This window comes from Humulus lupulus, chromosome 7 (assembly GCF_963169125.1).
Source record: "Humulus lupulus chromosome 7, drHumLupu1.1, whole genome shotgun sequence".
In the NCBI taxonomy this organism is placed as follows: domain Eukaryota; kingdom Viridiplantae; phylum Streptophyta; class Magnoliopsida; order Rosales; family Cannabaceae; genus Humulus; species Humulus lupulus.
Genome location: NC_084799.1, coordinates 135,435,613 through 135,452,443, shown reverse-complemented (window position 1 = coordinate 135,452,443; position 16,831 = coordinate 135,435,613). Strand labels below are relative to the sequence as shown.

The window sequence follows — 16,831 nt, the reverse complement described above, 5'->3', positions numbered from 1 at the left end:
AATAAATCAATTATGGCCCTCCCGGCCTCCTAATCAAGGTCCTAAACCTTATTAGGAAATTTGGGGCATTACAAGGTCAGTCATAATTGAGGTAAGAATTTGGTTTTCTGCTTTGAATTTGTGTTAGATTTTCTGAATATAAATGATAGATGGACTTGGTTAATTAGGTAGAATGGAGCTGAGTACTTTGAAGCTTTGAATAGGTTTAATTCTGGGATTTTGATTGTGTGTTTGTGCTAGATTCTGGTTAAATTGAGAGGGTAATTGAAGTGTAACTGCTGAGGTTTTGGGATTAAAAAATAGGTAGTTTATTCTTGAGTTCATAACTTGTTTGGTAATTGAATTTGGGAAGTTTTTTGATGGAAAAATTCTTGGAAAGTTTGAGTGTTCTTGGCTGGGAGAAGGTGACAAAACCCAGGTTTTCTCTAGGTCAGCAGGGCGTGCTGTGACCCAGCTTGGGGGGCATCGCGGCACGTGTAGCCCTTCAGGCCTGGATGCTCTCTGACTTGGGGGCGCGCCACGACTTGCTTGGCCAAGTCGCGACCCGCCTCCCCTTTAGCTTGAGAGCTTTCTCTCTGACTTGGGGCAAGTCGCGACTTGCTGAGCCAAGTCGTGACCCACCTGGGATGTTTAGTCTTGGAAGTGTTTTAAGAATTGTTAGGGCTCGGGGATTCAAACCTAGGCGCTCGGGATAATTTCTACTACCAAGTTTAGTAGAAATTGAGGTCTTTGAGGTTAGTTTTTGTCTCCTAGGTATTTTATTTCTGATTGGAAGTTGATGGAATCAATGACCCTTGTGACTAGGTTTATCGTCAAGGCTCGAGGCTAAGGACCGTGCTCAGAACAAGTTTACCTTCTCCGCTCAGAATTAAAGGAAAGAAAACTGCACCCGTTAGTGTGGCTATGTTGGGACTAAAGTTCCATATATTTTAATATAAATGCTATATGATTACGATATGCCATGTGAGCCTGAAATAAAGGGCCTAAGAGTGTTGGAATTGATATTTGCGCACAGGACGTGGCTCGCCCATTGGTAGCTAAGGTTCGTTAAATAATCACTGGGCTCACCCTAAGCGAGTCGAAGACAGTGGGTTAAACAAAGGATGCGGCCTAAGGGCGTCGACCCTGAGTATTGAATGATATGTTTACTGTTGTTAATCTGATGATTATGGCATGTTGAATACCTAGATGATAGATTGTTGATTTGACGATTGTTATCACTGTTATGTGAATGCTATGGCTTGTTGAATATCTGGTTAATGTCTTGTGGATTATTATTTTATCGTTATTGTTTATGCTCTGTATTATGTTCTCTTACTGGGCCTTGGCTCACGGATGCTACGTGTTGCAGGTTAAATCAAGAGTAAGGTGGATCAACCCTGAGTTGGAGAGCTCTGGGACGGAATGTACATAGCCAGCTGCTCGGCTGCCACGGCTGAGGGATGATACAAGGACAGGAGAACCTAAAATGCCTATTTTTCCATTAGAGTGGCTTGTGATTGTACATAACTTTTGAAATTTTGTAAATTGTTCTTTAAACCATGTTTTTGGGATCCCATGTATTAAACGTTTATTTAAATGAAATTTATCTATTTATGACCAAAGTCTTTTAACCCTAACTCGATTATGGTTCTAGTGTCACTTTTTTAACTAAACGACTTGATTAGCGAGTCTCTCACCTTTATAAACACACAGTGTAACAGTCTTGGTTACCCAGGCCGTTACACTAAGCGTAGGGATGTGGAGTTCCAGGTTGGGGACCATGTGTTTCTGCGAGTTTCACGAATGCGGGGGGTGAGGAGATTTGTGGAAAATGGCAAGTTGAGCCCTAGGTTCATAGAACCTTTTGAGATCCTGGAGAGGATCGGGTAGGTAGCCTACAGATTGTCTCTGCCACCATTGTTATCAGGAGTAACGACATATTCTACATCTCTATGCTACATAAGTACGTCTCAGATGTGACACATGTTTTGGGATATGAATATCTAGAGCTACATACTGATTTATCGTACGAGGAACAACCACCTAGATAAGAAGAATAAGGTTTTGAGCAGCAAGACGATTCCTCTGGTCAAGGTATTGTGGAGGAATAGCAGGGTCGAGGAAGCGACCTAGGAACTTGAGTCAGCTATGCAGGATCAGTATCCCGATTTATTAAGGTAAATTTCAAGGATGAAATTCTCAGTAGGAGGGGATAGTTGTAATGACCCAAAAATGCTAATAAGGTTTAGTACCTTGATTAGCGTGTCGGGAGGGCATAATTGGATAAGTATGTGATTATGTGATTTAAATGTGTGACTATGTTGCATGTATGATATATATATGATGATATGAATATATTCTATGCATGTTTATGAGTATTAGATATGCATGTGGGCCCTTTATTGTTTATAAGGGCATATCTGTAATTTTGGCCCACTAAGGGCATAAATGTGATTATATGTGATAAATGGTTGTGATCACATTATTATGTGGGTGTATATATTGTATTATACAGCTCGAGACGATCCTAGTGAGCGGATTAGCAGAATAGTCACAACAGGGAATAATACCTAGCTCGAGGTGAGCTTAGGGGTATTTTGGGAACTTAGAATATATGTTGGGGTTTATTGAGTAACGAGTAGGTATTTGGTGATTAATTGGGTAGGTCGGGATTAATTGGAAATTGATAGGATGACTTGAGGAGTTAGCGGGAATCGGGAAAATTGTTGTTTTACCCTTAGAATAATTAAAGGGTTGAGTTGTCTTGAGGGGTATTTTAGTCTTTTGACTAGGATATTTGATCAGCTGGGTTTTAGGAAACCACTAGAAAACCCTTAGAATACTTAGACACTCACTCCCTCTCACTCATTCACGTTCTCTCTCCCTTTCTTAAGCTTTGAAGTTAAGAAAACTCAAGAAGTCAAATTAAAGGACTTGAGCTGGAAACCAGGGGGAATTAAAGCTAGGATTACTTAAAGTGCTTGTTGAGGATCCAAGATACGAATTGAGGTAAGAGTTCAAGTTTTAATCTGTTGAATTAATATTGAATTTAGAGTTTGCATGAATTTTAGGTTTTGACTGGTTTTGGGTGTTTGATGGGTGTAAGAAATTTGTTTATAGGTTAGTTATGATTGTTAGGATATAAGGATAAGTTTTCTGGGTTCAATTATGAGATTGGCTGAGGATTTGGGTTGAATTTTAAGGTTTAGGCTCGAGGGAAATGCAGGAAAAAGGCTGGATCTTCTGGGTTTGGGGGCTCGGGCCGTGACCTTGTTCTTCAGGCATCGCGGCCCGCCGCGTGCTTGAAGAGGCTGGGATACCTTTGTTTCGCCTTGGCGCGCCATGACCCAGGGAGTGCAGGTCGCGACCTATGTCCTCCAGTAGGGAGGGCTTGGTCTCTGTCTAAGGGGCAAGTCGCGACCTTAAATGGAAGATAAAGGGATCTAAGGTTTTTAGGCTCGGGGAGGCATGGGATTTCAAACCTAAGCGCTTGGGACGAATTCTACAACCCGGTTTAGTAGAATTCGAGGTCTCAGAGTATTTGTTTCCAAAACATTTAATTGGATTAGAGATTGACAATTATCCATTGTTAATTGTGACTAGGATTACCGCTAAGGCTCAGGACTAAGGGTCATGCTTGGAACTATTCTTTATCCATCGCTCGGGATTCGAGGTAAGAAAAATACACCCATGTGGTTGTGAATGGGATTGAGATTCCCTGTAATTGAATGTATGTGTGTTTTGTAACCTATATGACTATTATATGTATTATGATAGAACGACCTAAGGGTGTCGGGGCTGATGATAAGCATTCTGAATGCAGCTCGGCCTAAGTGAGTTGGGATCAGCTAGATAAACAGAGGGCTCGGCCTAAGGGCGCCGACACTTGAAAATTTGTATTAACGATCGAAATATATGTTTGAAAATATATGTTTACCGTTGTTTAGCATAATAGTTGTACTCTGCTGATTAGTTGAACTGATTAGATTAAAGTTGATTATATGCTCTTGTTGCTATCTATACATGCTGTTATGGTTTTCTTGCTGGGCCTTGGCTCACAGGTGCTACATGGTGTAGGTAAAGGCAAAGGGAAAATGGACCAACCAGGAGTTGGAGAGCTCTAGGAGTGGAGTGTACATTGTCAGCTACTCGACTACCACGATAGAGGGAATTTTATAGGAATTAGAGCTCTAAACTATATTTTTCCGTTAGACTGGCTTATGTTGTATCAGTTTTTTAGAGTTGTTTTCCACCATGTAAATACTATTTTTTGGGATCCCATGTATCAAACATTTGTTTAAATGAAAATTAATCATTTATGATCAAAACCTTTTAACCTAACCCGCTAGTTGACTTTAGATTCACATTCAAACGACTTGATTATCAAGTCTTGCACTATTTTAAACACGCAGTATAATGGTCTTGGTTATCAAGGGTATTACACGGTCCTAGTGAGCAATTTAGCAGAAAAGTCACAACGAGGTTAAAATACCCGACTCGAGGTGAGCTTAGGGGTATTTTGGTAATTTGGTAAATTATCAAGATTTATTGAGTAACAGGAATTAAATTGGTGAGTAGTGGTTTAGTGAACTAATTGGGAAGTCGTGGTGAATCTTGAGGATTAGCGGGAATTTCGGGGAAAAGACCAAAATGCCCTTGGGAATGCTTTGGGAATAAGTTAAGGGCTAGGGGTAAAGTGGTCTTTTGATCACCTGTCTAGAGAAAGGTAAATTAGATGATGTTTTGGGTTCCTTCACGTGTAATTCTCTCTCTCTCTCTCTCCTTTGAAAGCTCTCCCTTAAGCCTTTGAAGAGGGATTCTTGAACTTCAAGCCTAGAAGCCATCCTTGGTGGGAATTGAAGCTTATGGCAAGGGACTTGAGGCCGCTAGGAGTGTCTAGACCTAAAGAGTTCAGATTTTCCTGGAGAAAGTCAGAGGTAAGACCCCTCTTTTTGGCATTTTAGTGGTGTTCTTGGGTGTTCAATATTTTTTATTCATAACTTGTTAATTGTTCTAGTTATGGGAATTTTGAGGGTGTTACAGTAACCGTGTACATGAGCACAACATCGCTAGATGGACACTCTTGCTCCAGAGAAAGAGCTGTTGTGCTATGTCCATTATTCAGCTTCATCAGAACAACAACAAAATATCCAATAATTGGAAGAGCAAGTGTAACAACCCAAAACCACTAATAAGGCTTAAGGGCCTTGATTAGTGTGCCGGGAGGGCATAATTGGTTTATGTGTGAATTTATTAAGTTTAATGCGTGATTATATAATAAGCATGCTTGTATGGTTATATGAATGTTAATGTGATTATATGTTATATTTGTGAGAACCACATTATTATGTGGGTAAATCTGCAGCATGCGACTTGAGGCGATCCTAGGGAGCTAGTTAGCGGGAAAGTCACAACGGGGCTTAATACTTGACTTGGGGCAAGTCAAGGGGTATTTCAGGTATTGAATGGTTATTTAGGTTATCGGGTTATGGAAATAAATAGTTGGAGATATATTTGAGGTTAGGAAGCTTAGGTGGGAATACTGGGGAATTTTACCATTTTGCCCTCGGGGACGTTTCCGGCACCCCGAGCCTCGGGATTAACTTAATTACCTAAGGATAGACTAAGTAAAAACTCAGAACTCGGTGGAAACAAAGGAACTGACCCTCCCCTCTCTCTCTCCTTCTCTCTTTTTCTTTCTCAAGGAAAACCACTAAAACTTAAGGAAAGCTCAGTTGGAATTCAGTGGATTGAGCTGGAGTTTTAGAGGATTAAACCAGTGTTCAGCTTAGGAGTTCAATTAGAGTTAAGGTAAGTTATAAGCTTTGTGCATGGTGATTAATTCTGTGTTTTTTGCTGGGTTTTGAGGTGTTTATGGATTTTGATATTGAAGGATTGGATTGAAGCTGAAACTTGGAAGTTAGCTCAGAAATCTTTAAGGGAGTTGGTTCATCAAAGAAGGTAAGCTCAAATTTATGGTTTAATGGCTGAACTTTAGTGTTTCCTTGACTAGTTTTGATGTTTTAAGCTTTTAAGTTTTAGAGATTGAAGTGAGATTTTGGTGAGTCTATAGCCTAAGTTTTTGCTGGGTTGTGTTGCTGGAATTGTGTTAAAAGCTTTGTGATAATTGAGTTATGGAATTGTGATAGTTTTGGATGGTTTTGAGAGTAAAAAATGGAGGTTTTTCTGGTTTCGAAGGGGTCAGGCCGCGGTATAGTTCTTGTTGAGCCGTGGCCCTTTGAAGCTGATGGATGTGGGAGATGGAGGGCGGGTCACGGCATGGTCTAGGTAGGGCCGCGGCTCGTGTTTGATTCTGAGCCTAGATGGGCTCTGTTTGAGGGCTATGCCGCGACATGGTAGGCTTGAGCCACAACCCTTAAGGGAATTTGGGATTTTAAGCATGGGAATTTAACCTAGGGTGCTCGAGATCGAATCTACTATCGTTCTTGGTGGAATTCGATGTTCCGTAGATTAGAACTTTGTCTAGAAGCCCTTCTTTACAATTATTGATGGTATCCCTTATCTTGGTTGTGACTAGGTACTAAGCTAGGGCTCGAGAATCGGATCGTGCTCAAGAGGCATCGCTCGTAATCAGTGTACTTGGAAACTAAAGGTAAGAAAACTGCACCCGGATGTGGATTTATAATGGGACTAAAGGCTCCCTGATTTGTATGCTTTATAGAGGATGGTATTATGCCATGTAAATAGTAAATGAGCGGCCTAAGAGTGCCGAAGTTTACATTAGCGTACAGGGCGCGGCTCGGCCACTGGTAGCTGAGGACAACTTATTATGCACTGAGCTCGGTTTAAGCGGGCCGGAGTCAGTGGGGTAAACAGAGGGTGTGACCTAAGGTGTCGACCCTAATTAACATGTGATTTTTTTATTGTTATTGGTTGGTAAATTAGTCATACTGTATAGCTGAGCGTTGATTGGCTGAATCTTTGATTGTATCTACGTGCTATGTGATTAATGTGATATGTTAAGTATATGGTCATGCTTAAAGGGTTATTCTACTATTATCATTGCTTGTTATATAATGTTATGTTTTCTTGTTGGGCCTTGGCTCACGGGTGCTTCATGGTGCAGGTAAAGGCAAGGGCAAGATTGATCAGCCCTGACTCGGAGAGCTCTGAGAGCAGAATGTACATGATCAGCTGCTCAGCCGCCACGGTTGAGGGGGAGACAGGAACAAGAGGACCGTAAACGTCTGTTTTGCCCTTAGAGTGGCTGGTGGTTGTTTTTACTCTGGAAGTTTTGTAAACCAACTTTTAAACACTATTTCTTTTGGGATCCCTGGTGTAAAACGTTTAATTATATGAAATGTATCTTTCTGAGACCAAAACCCTTTTAACCCTAGCTCCCTAATGGTTTTAGCAACACGATTTTAACTAAATGACTTGATTAGCAAGTCCTGCACCTTTATAAGTACACAGTGTAGCGGTCATGGCTATCCAGGGCGTTACAGCAAGTGATTTTGCTGAATTCATTTCCTAATTAAATAATATAATTTCAGATTAAATAAATAAGAAAAATAATCAATGTAAACAAACACACGTTGTGATGGGTTTATATTAGAGAGGAGGGGAACTTAGAGATCTATTTAGTTGAATGTTGGAGAGAGCTAGTATCCTTTATTTATATGGGGAGAGGGAAAAGAGAATTTTCTTTGTAAGTGAAGCCATGAAAAAATGAGAGAGAGAGGGTTCTAAGGTTAGAAAATATACGATTCATTGGCACTATTGATCTTTTTTCTAATTATTTAATTGACTGGGTTGCGGCTTATTAACCCAGAGTCAAATAGGAAAATCAGATAATGTGTTAGGTCTCGTAAATACAAACAATATACTGAGCCTTTGCATTTAACATTTTAACTTCTGTTTTAGGAGAATGGGAGAAGAAGATGATTACGTATTAAATTTCAACTTGTGTTTTATGTATCTGTAATTGTAAAATCCTTTTAATGTCTTCATTGACTAATTAAAAAGTCTAAGGGCTTAACTACTTAATATACAATTGCATTCAAAATTTCACACACAAGAAAAAAATGAGATGGGATCATAATATTAATTCAAATTATGTACCTAAAATTATATCACACTCATGTTTTAGGGAAGATAAAAGCCACCTATCGGCATTCTAAGCCATTTGTAACGCCCTAACCACCCAGGGACCATTACGGTGAGCATTTTAAATAGTGCTAAACTTGTTAAATGAGTCATTTGGCCATAATCGTTTAACTAAATGTGATTAACGATTTAGGGTTAAAAAATTTGGTCAAAAATACAACGTTTCACTAAAACGTTTACTGTATACATTGGGATCCCAAAAAACATTTTAAAGGTTAATTAAAATAAAAGATTTACAACCAGCCGACCTAAGCGGCAAAATAGGGTTTAACCCTAGTTCCTCTTTAAACCCTTGGTCGTGATGGTCGAGCAGCCACATATGTACACATCGTCACCTAAGCTCTCCAACTCAAGGGTGGTCCAACTTTCTTTTGCCTTTACCTGCACCACATAGCACCCGTGAGCCGAAGCTCAGCAAGAAAACTCAATATGCTCATGAACAGGTAATAACATGTCACTGAATCATAATAGCATGCTTAGTAATAATAGCCCTATTCATGCATGCAAGCAAGTCCAAATAAATGATTGTGGGCCCTGCCTTCCTGTATGGATGACTATCAAGTCAATCCTAAGTGAATATCAATAATGATTCTGGTAATCATGTTGGGGCTTGCAGCCCAATCAGATAAGTGAATATCAATAATGATTCTGGTAATCATGTTGGGGTTTGTAGCCCAATCAGATTAGTGACTAGGGAGTCATGAACTTGGGTTCCACACCCTAACCAGATAAGTTGCTATGGAGTCATGAACTTGGGTTCCACACCCTAACCAGATAAGTGACTATGGAGTCATGAACTTGGGTTCCACACCCTAACCAAATAAGTGACTGGAGTCACGAACTTGGGTTCCACACCCTAACCAGATAAGTGACTATGGAGTCACGAACTTGGGTTCCACACCCTAGCCATGTGACATTACAGTCACCTGAGCCTTTTGACTATGGCTCTAAGTAACTAGCCTTTAGACTAGACAAGTGCTTTTGTTTTCATCGAACTTGGGGTCGGTCAAGCATTTCATGCTTATGTTGCTTATGTTGATTAGATCTAATCATTTCGGCCTGTGTAAAACACGTTAATGTCTTTCTTGACTCTTAAGACAATACCATACGACCAGTGCTCATATCACCGCTGAACTTGACTAATAAGTCACAGCTTCAGGATCAATACTGACACCATTGCCGTTTCTGACTATTGAGTCAGTTCCACTCACTAGTAAGCAATGCACCCAGGTGTATATCATATGTCAAATATACAAATGTAAGGCATTCAGCATGCTTACTCAACATTATCTAGCATAATTATGATCATGCACATTTACAGAGACTCAAGCTCTGATCAATTCCATATTCAATGTTCATGCCATGCCCTAATCACATGTATCTTATGCATCACATGCATCACATACTGGGTGCAGTTTTCTTACCTTTGGTCATAGCATAGATTACCACTAAACGAGCCACAAGAACGATCATGTTTCCAAAACCCTAGCAATAACTTATTCACAAACATAATATGGAACCTCATCAAAATGAGTAAATAAATACTTCCAGACCCAGTCCTAGCCTCCGGGACGTCGAATCCTACCAAACCGGGTAGTAAGATCGATCCCGAGCCCTTAGGTTTAAGTTCCCATGACTAAAAACCCACTTTGGCCACTTTTCCCCTTTTGAGTCGCGCCCCCAAACATTAGAGCCGCAACTCCACTCAAGTCAGGCCCAAAAATCCTTCTCTGATTGCATTAGAGCCGCAGCTCTCCCCAATGGAGCCGCAGCTCAAATAGCCTAGCAGCCCCATTCACCTACTTCTTCAAGCTTGAGCCATGACTCGACCTCGAACCCAGCCAGAAAACCTCCATTTTCTTATTTTAAATCCTCCATAAACCTATCCAAACTTCTCCGAATCCCAAAACCAAAGTTCCCAAATATCCCCATGATCCAAAACAAAAAAAACCCAAGCTTCAATTCATTCAAAAACTCATCAAAATACAAAATATAATCAATGCTTAAAAACTTAGAACTTAAAACTTGGATTACCTCAAATTGAGTCATTTCCCAACTAAATCCTTCGGCTAAGAAGCTTCTAATCTTTCCTAGAATCGCTATGCCTCGATCCTTGCTTGAATTCGAGTCCTAAAACTCAAGTTTCCTTCGAAAATGTGATCGGGTGTCGAAAAGGGAACGAGAGGCAGAGAGAACGTTCTTTTATAACTCTGACAGATTACTTCAAGCTTAAGTAACCTCAAGCAAATCCTAATGCGCGAGGTCCCAAAAACGCCCTCGGGGTAAAATAGTCAAAATTCCCAGAATTTCCCTCTGATCTCACTAATTCCCAATTTATCATCAAATATTTATTCACATTACCCAATATCCCGGTAATGTGCTAAATACCCTAAATAACCCTTGACTCACTCCGAGTCAAGTACGAATCACGTTGTGACTTTCCCACTGGCTTGCTTCCTAGGATCGCCTCGTGCTGAGTAACCCAAGCATAACCAAATAATAATGAAGTACTATACCCATACCATATATATGCCAAATATACCCAAAATGGTCAAAATATGAAAATTTCCCAATTAAACAGAAATTGGCCCACATGCATATTTAATACACCTAAACATGCATATCTAGTCATATTATAATGTTATTCACATATTCAGATAATGATACACATATATATATCATATATTCACATAATTCCAAATTTTGTCATCTTGTCCCTTAATCAAGGCCCTAAGCTTTATTAGGAAAATTGGGTCGTTACACCATCGATCTTAGAGAACCAAAAAAATAAGGCTATATACCCCACTTTAACTAAGTATAGGGTAAATATTAGAATACATAAGGGCCAAAGCCAACTTTTTCTCACAACAATGGTGAACGACATCATTGATGAACATGTAAAAGAAATACAAAAACACCAACAAGATGCAAACAACAGACAAAGAAAGTTGTTAAACTAAAAAATACAGCACAGAGAAATAATGAAGAAGCTTGGCAAACCCTAACTGACTTCAACTCTACCGCTCATATCTTGGCCACAAATCGGCAGACCCAGAGCCTCGGTACCGCTAGGAGCAATTGACCATCCTTACCGTCGGCAATGGAGAAAAAGATCCCAGGAACTCGCATCCACGTCCCGCGCAACCATGCACGAACATGTGCCTAACCCTCGCCAACAGAAACTAGTACTCCTTGGTTCACTGTAGACCATCCCAAAAGCCATGGAACCCGCTAGAGTAGAAGAAACCATTGCCGACCCAGTCCTTCATCAACGTCTCTATCTCTTGCTTCTTCATCAATCAAATATATACAACATTCTTTCTTGGCCGGAGCATAACCAATTTGAGACTAGCAACGTTCCAAACCAAGAAGGAAGAAGATAAAACACTAAGATTCGCTCTTTTTATCTCTCAGTAAAAGACAGAGCGTCTCTCTAGAAAAGCCCCATGATTTTTTTTAGAAGGAAAAAAAATCGAGAAAAAAAATTGATTACAAAATTTTATCTTTTCAAATTGGATAAAAGAAGGGAAAATATAAAGATACAATACATGCATGTCCAGGATAAAACAATCGTCATGACTAAAATCCCCCAATCAACGATTTAATAAAGGTTTGCACCAGAGAATTTCCCTAAATTTTAAATATAATTTTTATTACTTTAATTATATTTTAAAATTTTAAATTAATATTTTTTTTAAAATAATTATATTGCATTGACACATTAGTCTGCCAGGCCACTTCAAAGATACACGAGCACTATTAAAAATGTTATAGGGTAGGTATGACGGAGACACACTTTTAGGAACATTAGGTATTTCACTGTAAAATTTAGATATAAAAGTGAAACATTTTCTAAACATTTATATTTTTGTCACTATTAATTCTATATTATATTTTATTATAGGGGTAGTAGTGTAGTACTTGTAATAAAGAAAAGTAAAAAGTAGGTAAGAACCACCTTTGTTTCACTTCATAGTAAATAAAAAAAAATACCAGATTAGTCATGTGTTTTTTCTAAATATGTAATTGATTTTTATGTTTTGTTAAATGACAATTTAGATTATGTATTTTATAAAATTGATCAAAATAGTACATTATACCTGATTGTGGTAAAAATAAATTCAAATATAATATTTCATTGTTAGCTCATCGACTACTTTCTTAGTGTCTCTGAATCTATTGCATCACTAACTATCTGAGAATTAATCTTATAATTAAAAATATTTTGACCAAAATCATAATTAGGAACTATTTTCATCTCATTTATAAAATTATAAATCATAGGATGAGAATTATTATTTAAAAAAATAAATAAAACACAGTCGGCCAGCACGTATTCGGCAAACACCCTTCGACAAAATGGTATTTTCATAACAAAAAATTGAAAACCAAAATAAATCGAGTCAACTTTGGATCCTCATAATCATGTTCTCAATGTCTCATATAAGTGAAGTCTCCATCCAGTCCAACTTTCACTTTCCTTTTAATTATCTTATAGCTCATCATGACGGAGAAGAAGAAGAACATTCATGGCGGAAGCTCATGTTTCGTTCCCCCTAGGATCCATAATCTCCCAAAATTCACAATACTCATTTCCCATTTCGCCCAATTATCTTTACTTTTGCTCTTCTTTTCACCCCTCTCCTCTTCTTTGAATTCAAAAGTCAAAGTTCCACCCCCACTGCCAGTTCTCCCCATTCCCTCAGCTTCTCAGCTTCAATGGCAGCTCAGCAACATGGCCCTCTTCCTCCACTTCGGCCCCAACACCTTCACCGACACCGAGTGGGGCACTGGCCATGCCTATCCCTCCCTCTTCAACCCGACTCTCCTCAACGCCACTCAGTGGGTCCAGGTCGCGAAGGAGTCAGGGTTTTCCCGAGTAATTCTCACAGCGAAACACCACGATGGATTTTGCTTGTGGCCCTCTGAGTACACCAATTACTCGGTGACTTCGAGCCCCTGGAGAAATGGGACCGGCGATGTCGTGGGCGAGTTGGCAGCCGCCGTGAGGCAGGCGGGGATCGATTTGGGCTTGTACCTTTCACCTTGGGATCGACACGAAAGGGCGTACGGAAAGACTCTCGATTACAATGAGTTCTATGTTGGTCAAATGACTGAGCTCCTCACTAGGTAATTTTGGACCCTTCATGCATTTATATATAAAAACACACACACATACATATATATATATATAGGTTAGATGGATGACAATTTGGGTATTCAATTTTTTTGATGTATCTTGGTTTGGTTTTTGGAGTTGTTTTAGTTGTTGAATATCATTTTCTGGGCTATTCATTTTCGTTTTCCCCTCTTACATGATTATCAGTATTTATATAACGCTGTATGAGAGATGTTTTTGGACATTTCGAATTTGGATATTCTATTAATTACTTTTCAGTAGTTCCTTTTTTATTGGTTATTAGTGGTATTCTCTTACCTCGATAATCACAATCTTTATTATGACTTTTTTTGGGATGGCTGTTGATGAGTTAGTAAAGGGTTTGTCGTTACGGTTACTAAGGATTTGTTTTGTTTCATCTCTTGATTTTATGTTACAGATTTGAATGTCATTAGTAATTAATCAAGGATTTACTAATCGGTACAGGTATGGAGATATCAAGGAAGTATTTTTAGATGGTGCAAAGGGAGAGGGAGAAAAAGATATGCAGTATTTCTTTGATGATTGGTTCAGTCTCATACATCAGCACCAGCCAGGATCTATGATATTTTCAGATGCTGGTCCTGACACCAGGTGGGTCGGGGATGAGGCTGGCGTTGCAGGCACTACATGTTGGTCTCTTTTTAACTGCAGTAACGCCAAGATCGGTGGTACTGATTCTCAGTGAGTTCACTTTCTCGTCTGCACTTGTATTAGTTCTCTCTTGAAGATGGACATTTCACTCTATCTTTTTCTTAGTTAGAATCTTGTTATTGTCAATCCATTGATATTGAGTAACGTCTTCAAGTACGAGGTTCAAAATTTTATATGACATGGCTCCCTTTAAATTTCTCCATTCATGGACTGGGAATGTAGTTGTTTTATCTGCCATTTTAAGATCAGCATTCTCTCATGGTTTGGTGTTGGTTGTTATGTGATATCATTTTGGTTTAAGGGAAGACATTCATTTATATTTTGCCGCATGAGATATATCCATAGTTAAGATAAAACCAATGATTTTCTTAACCATCATCCATTCCCTTCAAACTGCTTCAAATGTATTTTATCCAAGTTCTTAGTGTTTCACCTGAATATTAAATTGGTTTCTCCAACAGATATTCTATAGGCGGAGACCCATTTGGACATGATTGGGTGCCAGCTGAGTGTGATGTCTCGATTAGGCCTGGATGGTTTTGGCATGCATCAGAAGTTCCAAAATCTGCTTTGACTCTTCTTGACATATACTACAAATCAGTGGGAAGAAACTGTCTGTTGTTACTAAATGTGCCTCCAAACTCTTCAGGTCTAATATCACCTGAAGATGTAAAAGTGCTTCAAGAATTTAGTGAGCTCAGAGAGTCAATTTTCTCGTATAACCTCGCTACAAATGCTGTTGTTTCTGCCAGCAGTACAAGAGGAGTCGAAGACTCGCGTTTCAACGCTTATAATGTCATTGAGGAAGGTATCTACACCTATTGGGCACCTGAGAAGATTCAGTCAGACTGGTTTTTATATTTAGACTTGAAAGAGCCAGTATCATTCAACGTTTTAAGAGTTCAGGAACCAATTCAAATGGGGCAGCGAATTATCGAGTTTTGCCTTGAGATACTTGATGCAGATGAGGAGTGGAAGAAGGTAGCAAATGGTACCACAGTGGGATATCAGAGGCTGTTGCAATTTCCTACTGTAAAATCTCAGCATTTGAGATTTGTCATTGACAAGTCCAGAGCAGATCCACTGATTTCGTACCTGGGAATTTATATGGATCGTTATTCTGACCTGAGCAACCACGTATTGAATGCAACTATAGATCAACAAGGAAGACACTACAATAACACCACTCCTTTTATTCATTCCATTGTTGTCAACACTTCTCATGCCACGATGTAATTTTATAAATAATTAAGCATAAACTATTTAATCTCATGTTCTAAAAAAAGATGAAATTTATAAATAAATATATATTTCCCAAAATGAAGATTGCTTGGGTGGACCTAGAAATCCAGATTACAGTGTAGCAAAAGAGAAAAAGCTATGCAGATTAAGAATTAGTTCGATAGTTTTGTTTTCTTCATATATTATTCACGTAAGATTAAATTGTTGGTTAATTTTATTTTATTTTGAGTTCATTAGAGTTTTTTTAATGGGATATCACAATTCTTATTACTGGTCTAATAAGTTTTGAAATTTAGTCTCTGGGATTTCTCAAAGTGTACAATTACGAGTCTAATGCCCTTTTGAAATAAGTATACATTTTTTTAAAGTTAAAAAATATGTATATTTCTTCTAAGTTTCTTAATTATAAAAAATATAAATAGCAAACAAAAAACAAACCCATGGATAGTCTATTCCTTGAATGTACCTTTTTTGCCTATGGTTTATGCTTTTTTTGTTCATCCTAGTCGATAGACCATATTTGTTCATATGTAGTATATGGCTTTTCATTTCCACCATGCACCCTATGATACACAACCTTAATGTGAGTTATATTATATCATCTTGGGGTGAACATTTGACCCGTCAAACCTGCAAAACCCGCAAACTCATCCGAGCTTGTAGCATCCCAAAATTTTACTTAGCTAGATAGTAGTAGTAGTAGTGGTCGTAGTAGTAGCAGTAGCAGTAGTAGTAGTAGGGCAGCAGCTTAGTATTTTACTTTTCGTGGTTATTGGTTCAAGTCAGGATTTAGTTGGAAACTCATAGAGATAGTTATGTATTTTATAAGTTGGTCCTATGGTTTAGAAATATTAATTTAACATAAGGTTTGATTAATATAGCTGGTCCTAGATATGTTATTTATTATAACTTGAGGTTTAGATAGAATAATAAAGAATGTGATACTTGTCACAAGTATGTTTATTAAGGATTTAAGCATTTTTTTTAGATGAATAAATTAATAAAAGATAGATCTAGAAAGTCTAGAACATTTCCTCATCTGTTAGGATCATGTTTCACTCAGTCAAAGTGGTTTAAACAAACTTCAAATATGCTGAAAGTGTGCAAAAACGTGTTTAAAATATCATCGTATGCCGATATATCGCAGCTATAGGGTCGATACATCGCCTATAGAAGATACGGAAAATACATCGACTTCACACGAACGAAACCACGAACCCTTAGGATAATGATGCAGTCGAAATATCGCCTATAGGAGGGGATATATTGGATTCAATGACCATTTTTGAATTTTTGTGGAAATCGAACTAGAAACAACCCTCAACAAGTTGGACTTGCTCTTGAACGTTTTTGACCGAGTTCTGGGCATCTGTTGAACAAATCATTCAAATTTATTCATTGGAATGGGAGTTAGTTTCACTCCTTGAACTCTATAAATAGGACCCTTCACTCAGCCATTTTCATCATTTCTCAAGCACAGTTCAGAGCCTCCATGCTGCTAAGTTCGTTTTAGAGAGAAACACTAGGGTTTTGGGGTTAAAGCTTTCCAATCTGAAGCTTTTCTAAACACTTGGGAAGTAAGCTTTTGTGTGATTTCGGTGTTTGAGGTATAGAACAAAGCCCTAAGCTATCTAAGGTACCGTTAATCTTCAGGTTTAGTCTATTTCC

At 38.6% G+C, this 16,831-nt stretch overlaps 1 protein-coding gene across 1 annotated transcript; it reads left to right on the top strand.

Annotated features, from left to right (window-relative positions):
* Positions 1-12,528: 12,528 nt before the first annotated feature.
* Positions 12,529-15,260, top strand: LOC133788653 (alpha-L-fucosidase 1). Its single transcript, XM_062226206.1, has 3 exons — positions 12,529-13,239; positions 13,715-13,951; positions 14,383-15,260. Exons 1-3 carry the CDS (start codon positions 12,614-12,616, stop codon positions 15,155-15,157), a joined length of 1,638 nt encoding a protein of 545 aa, XP_062082190.1. The 5' UTR covers positions 12,529-12,613; the 3' UTR covers positions 15,158-15,260.
* Positions 15,261-16,831: the final 1,571 nt, after the last annotated feature.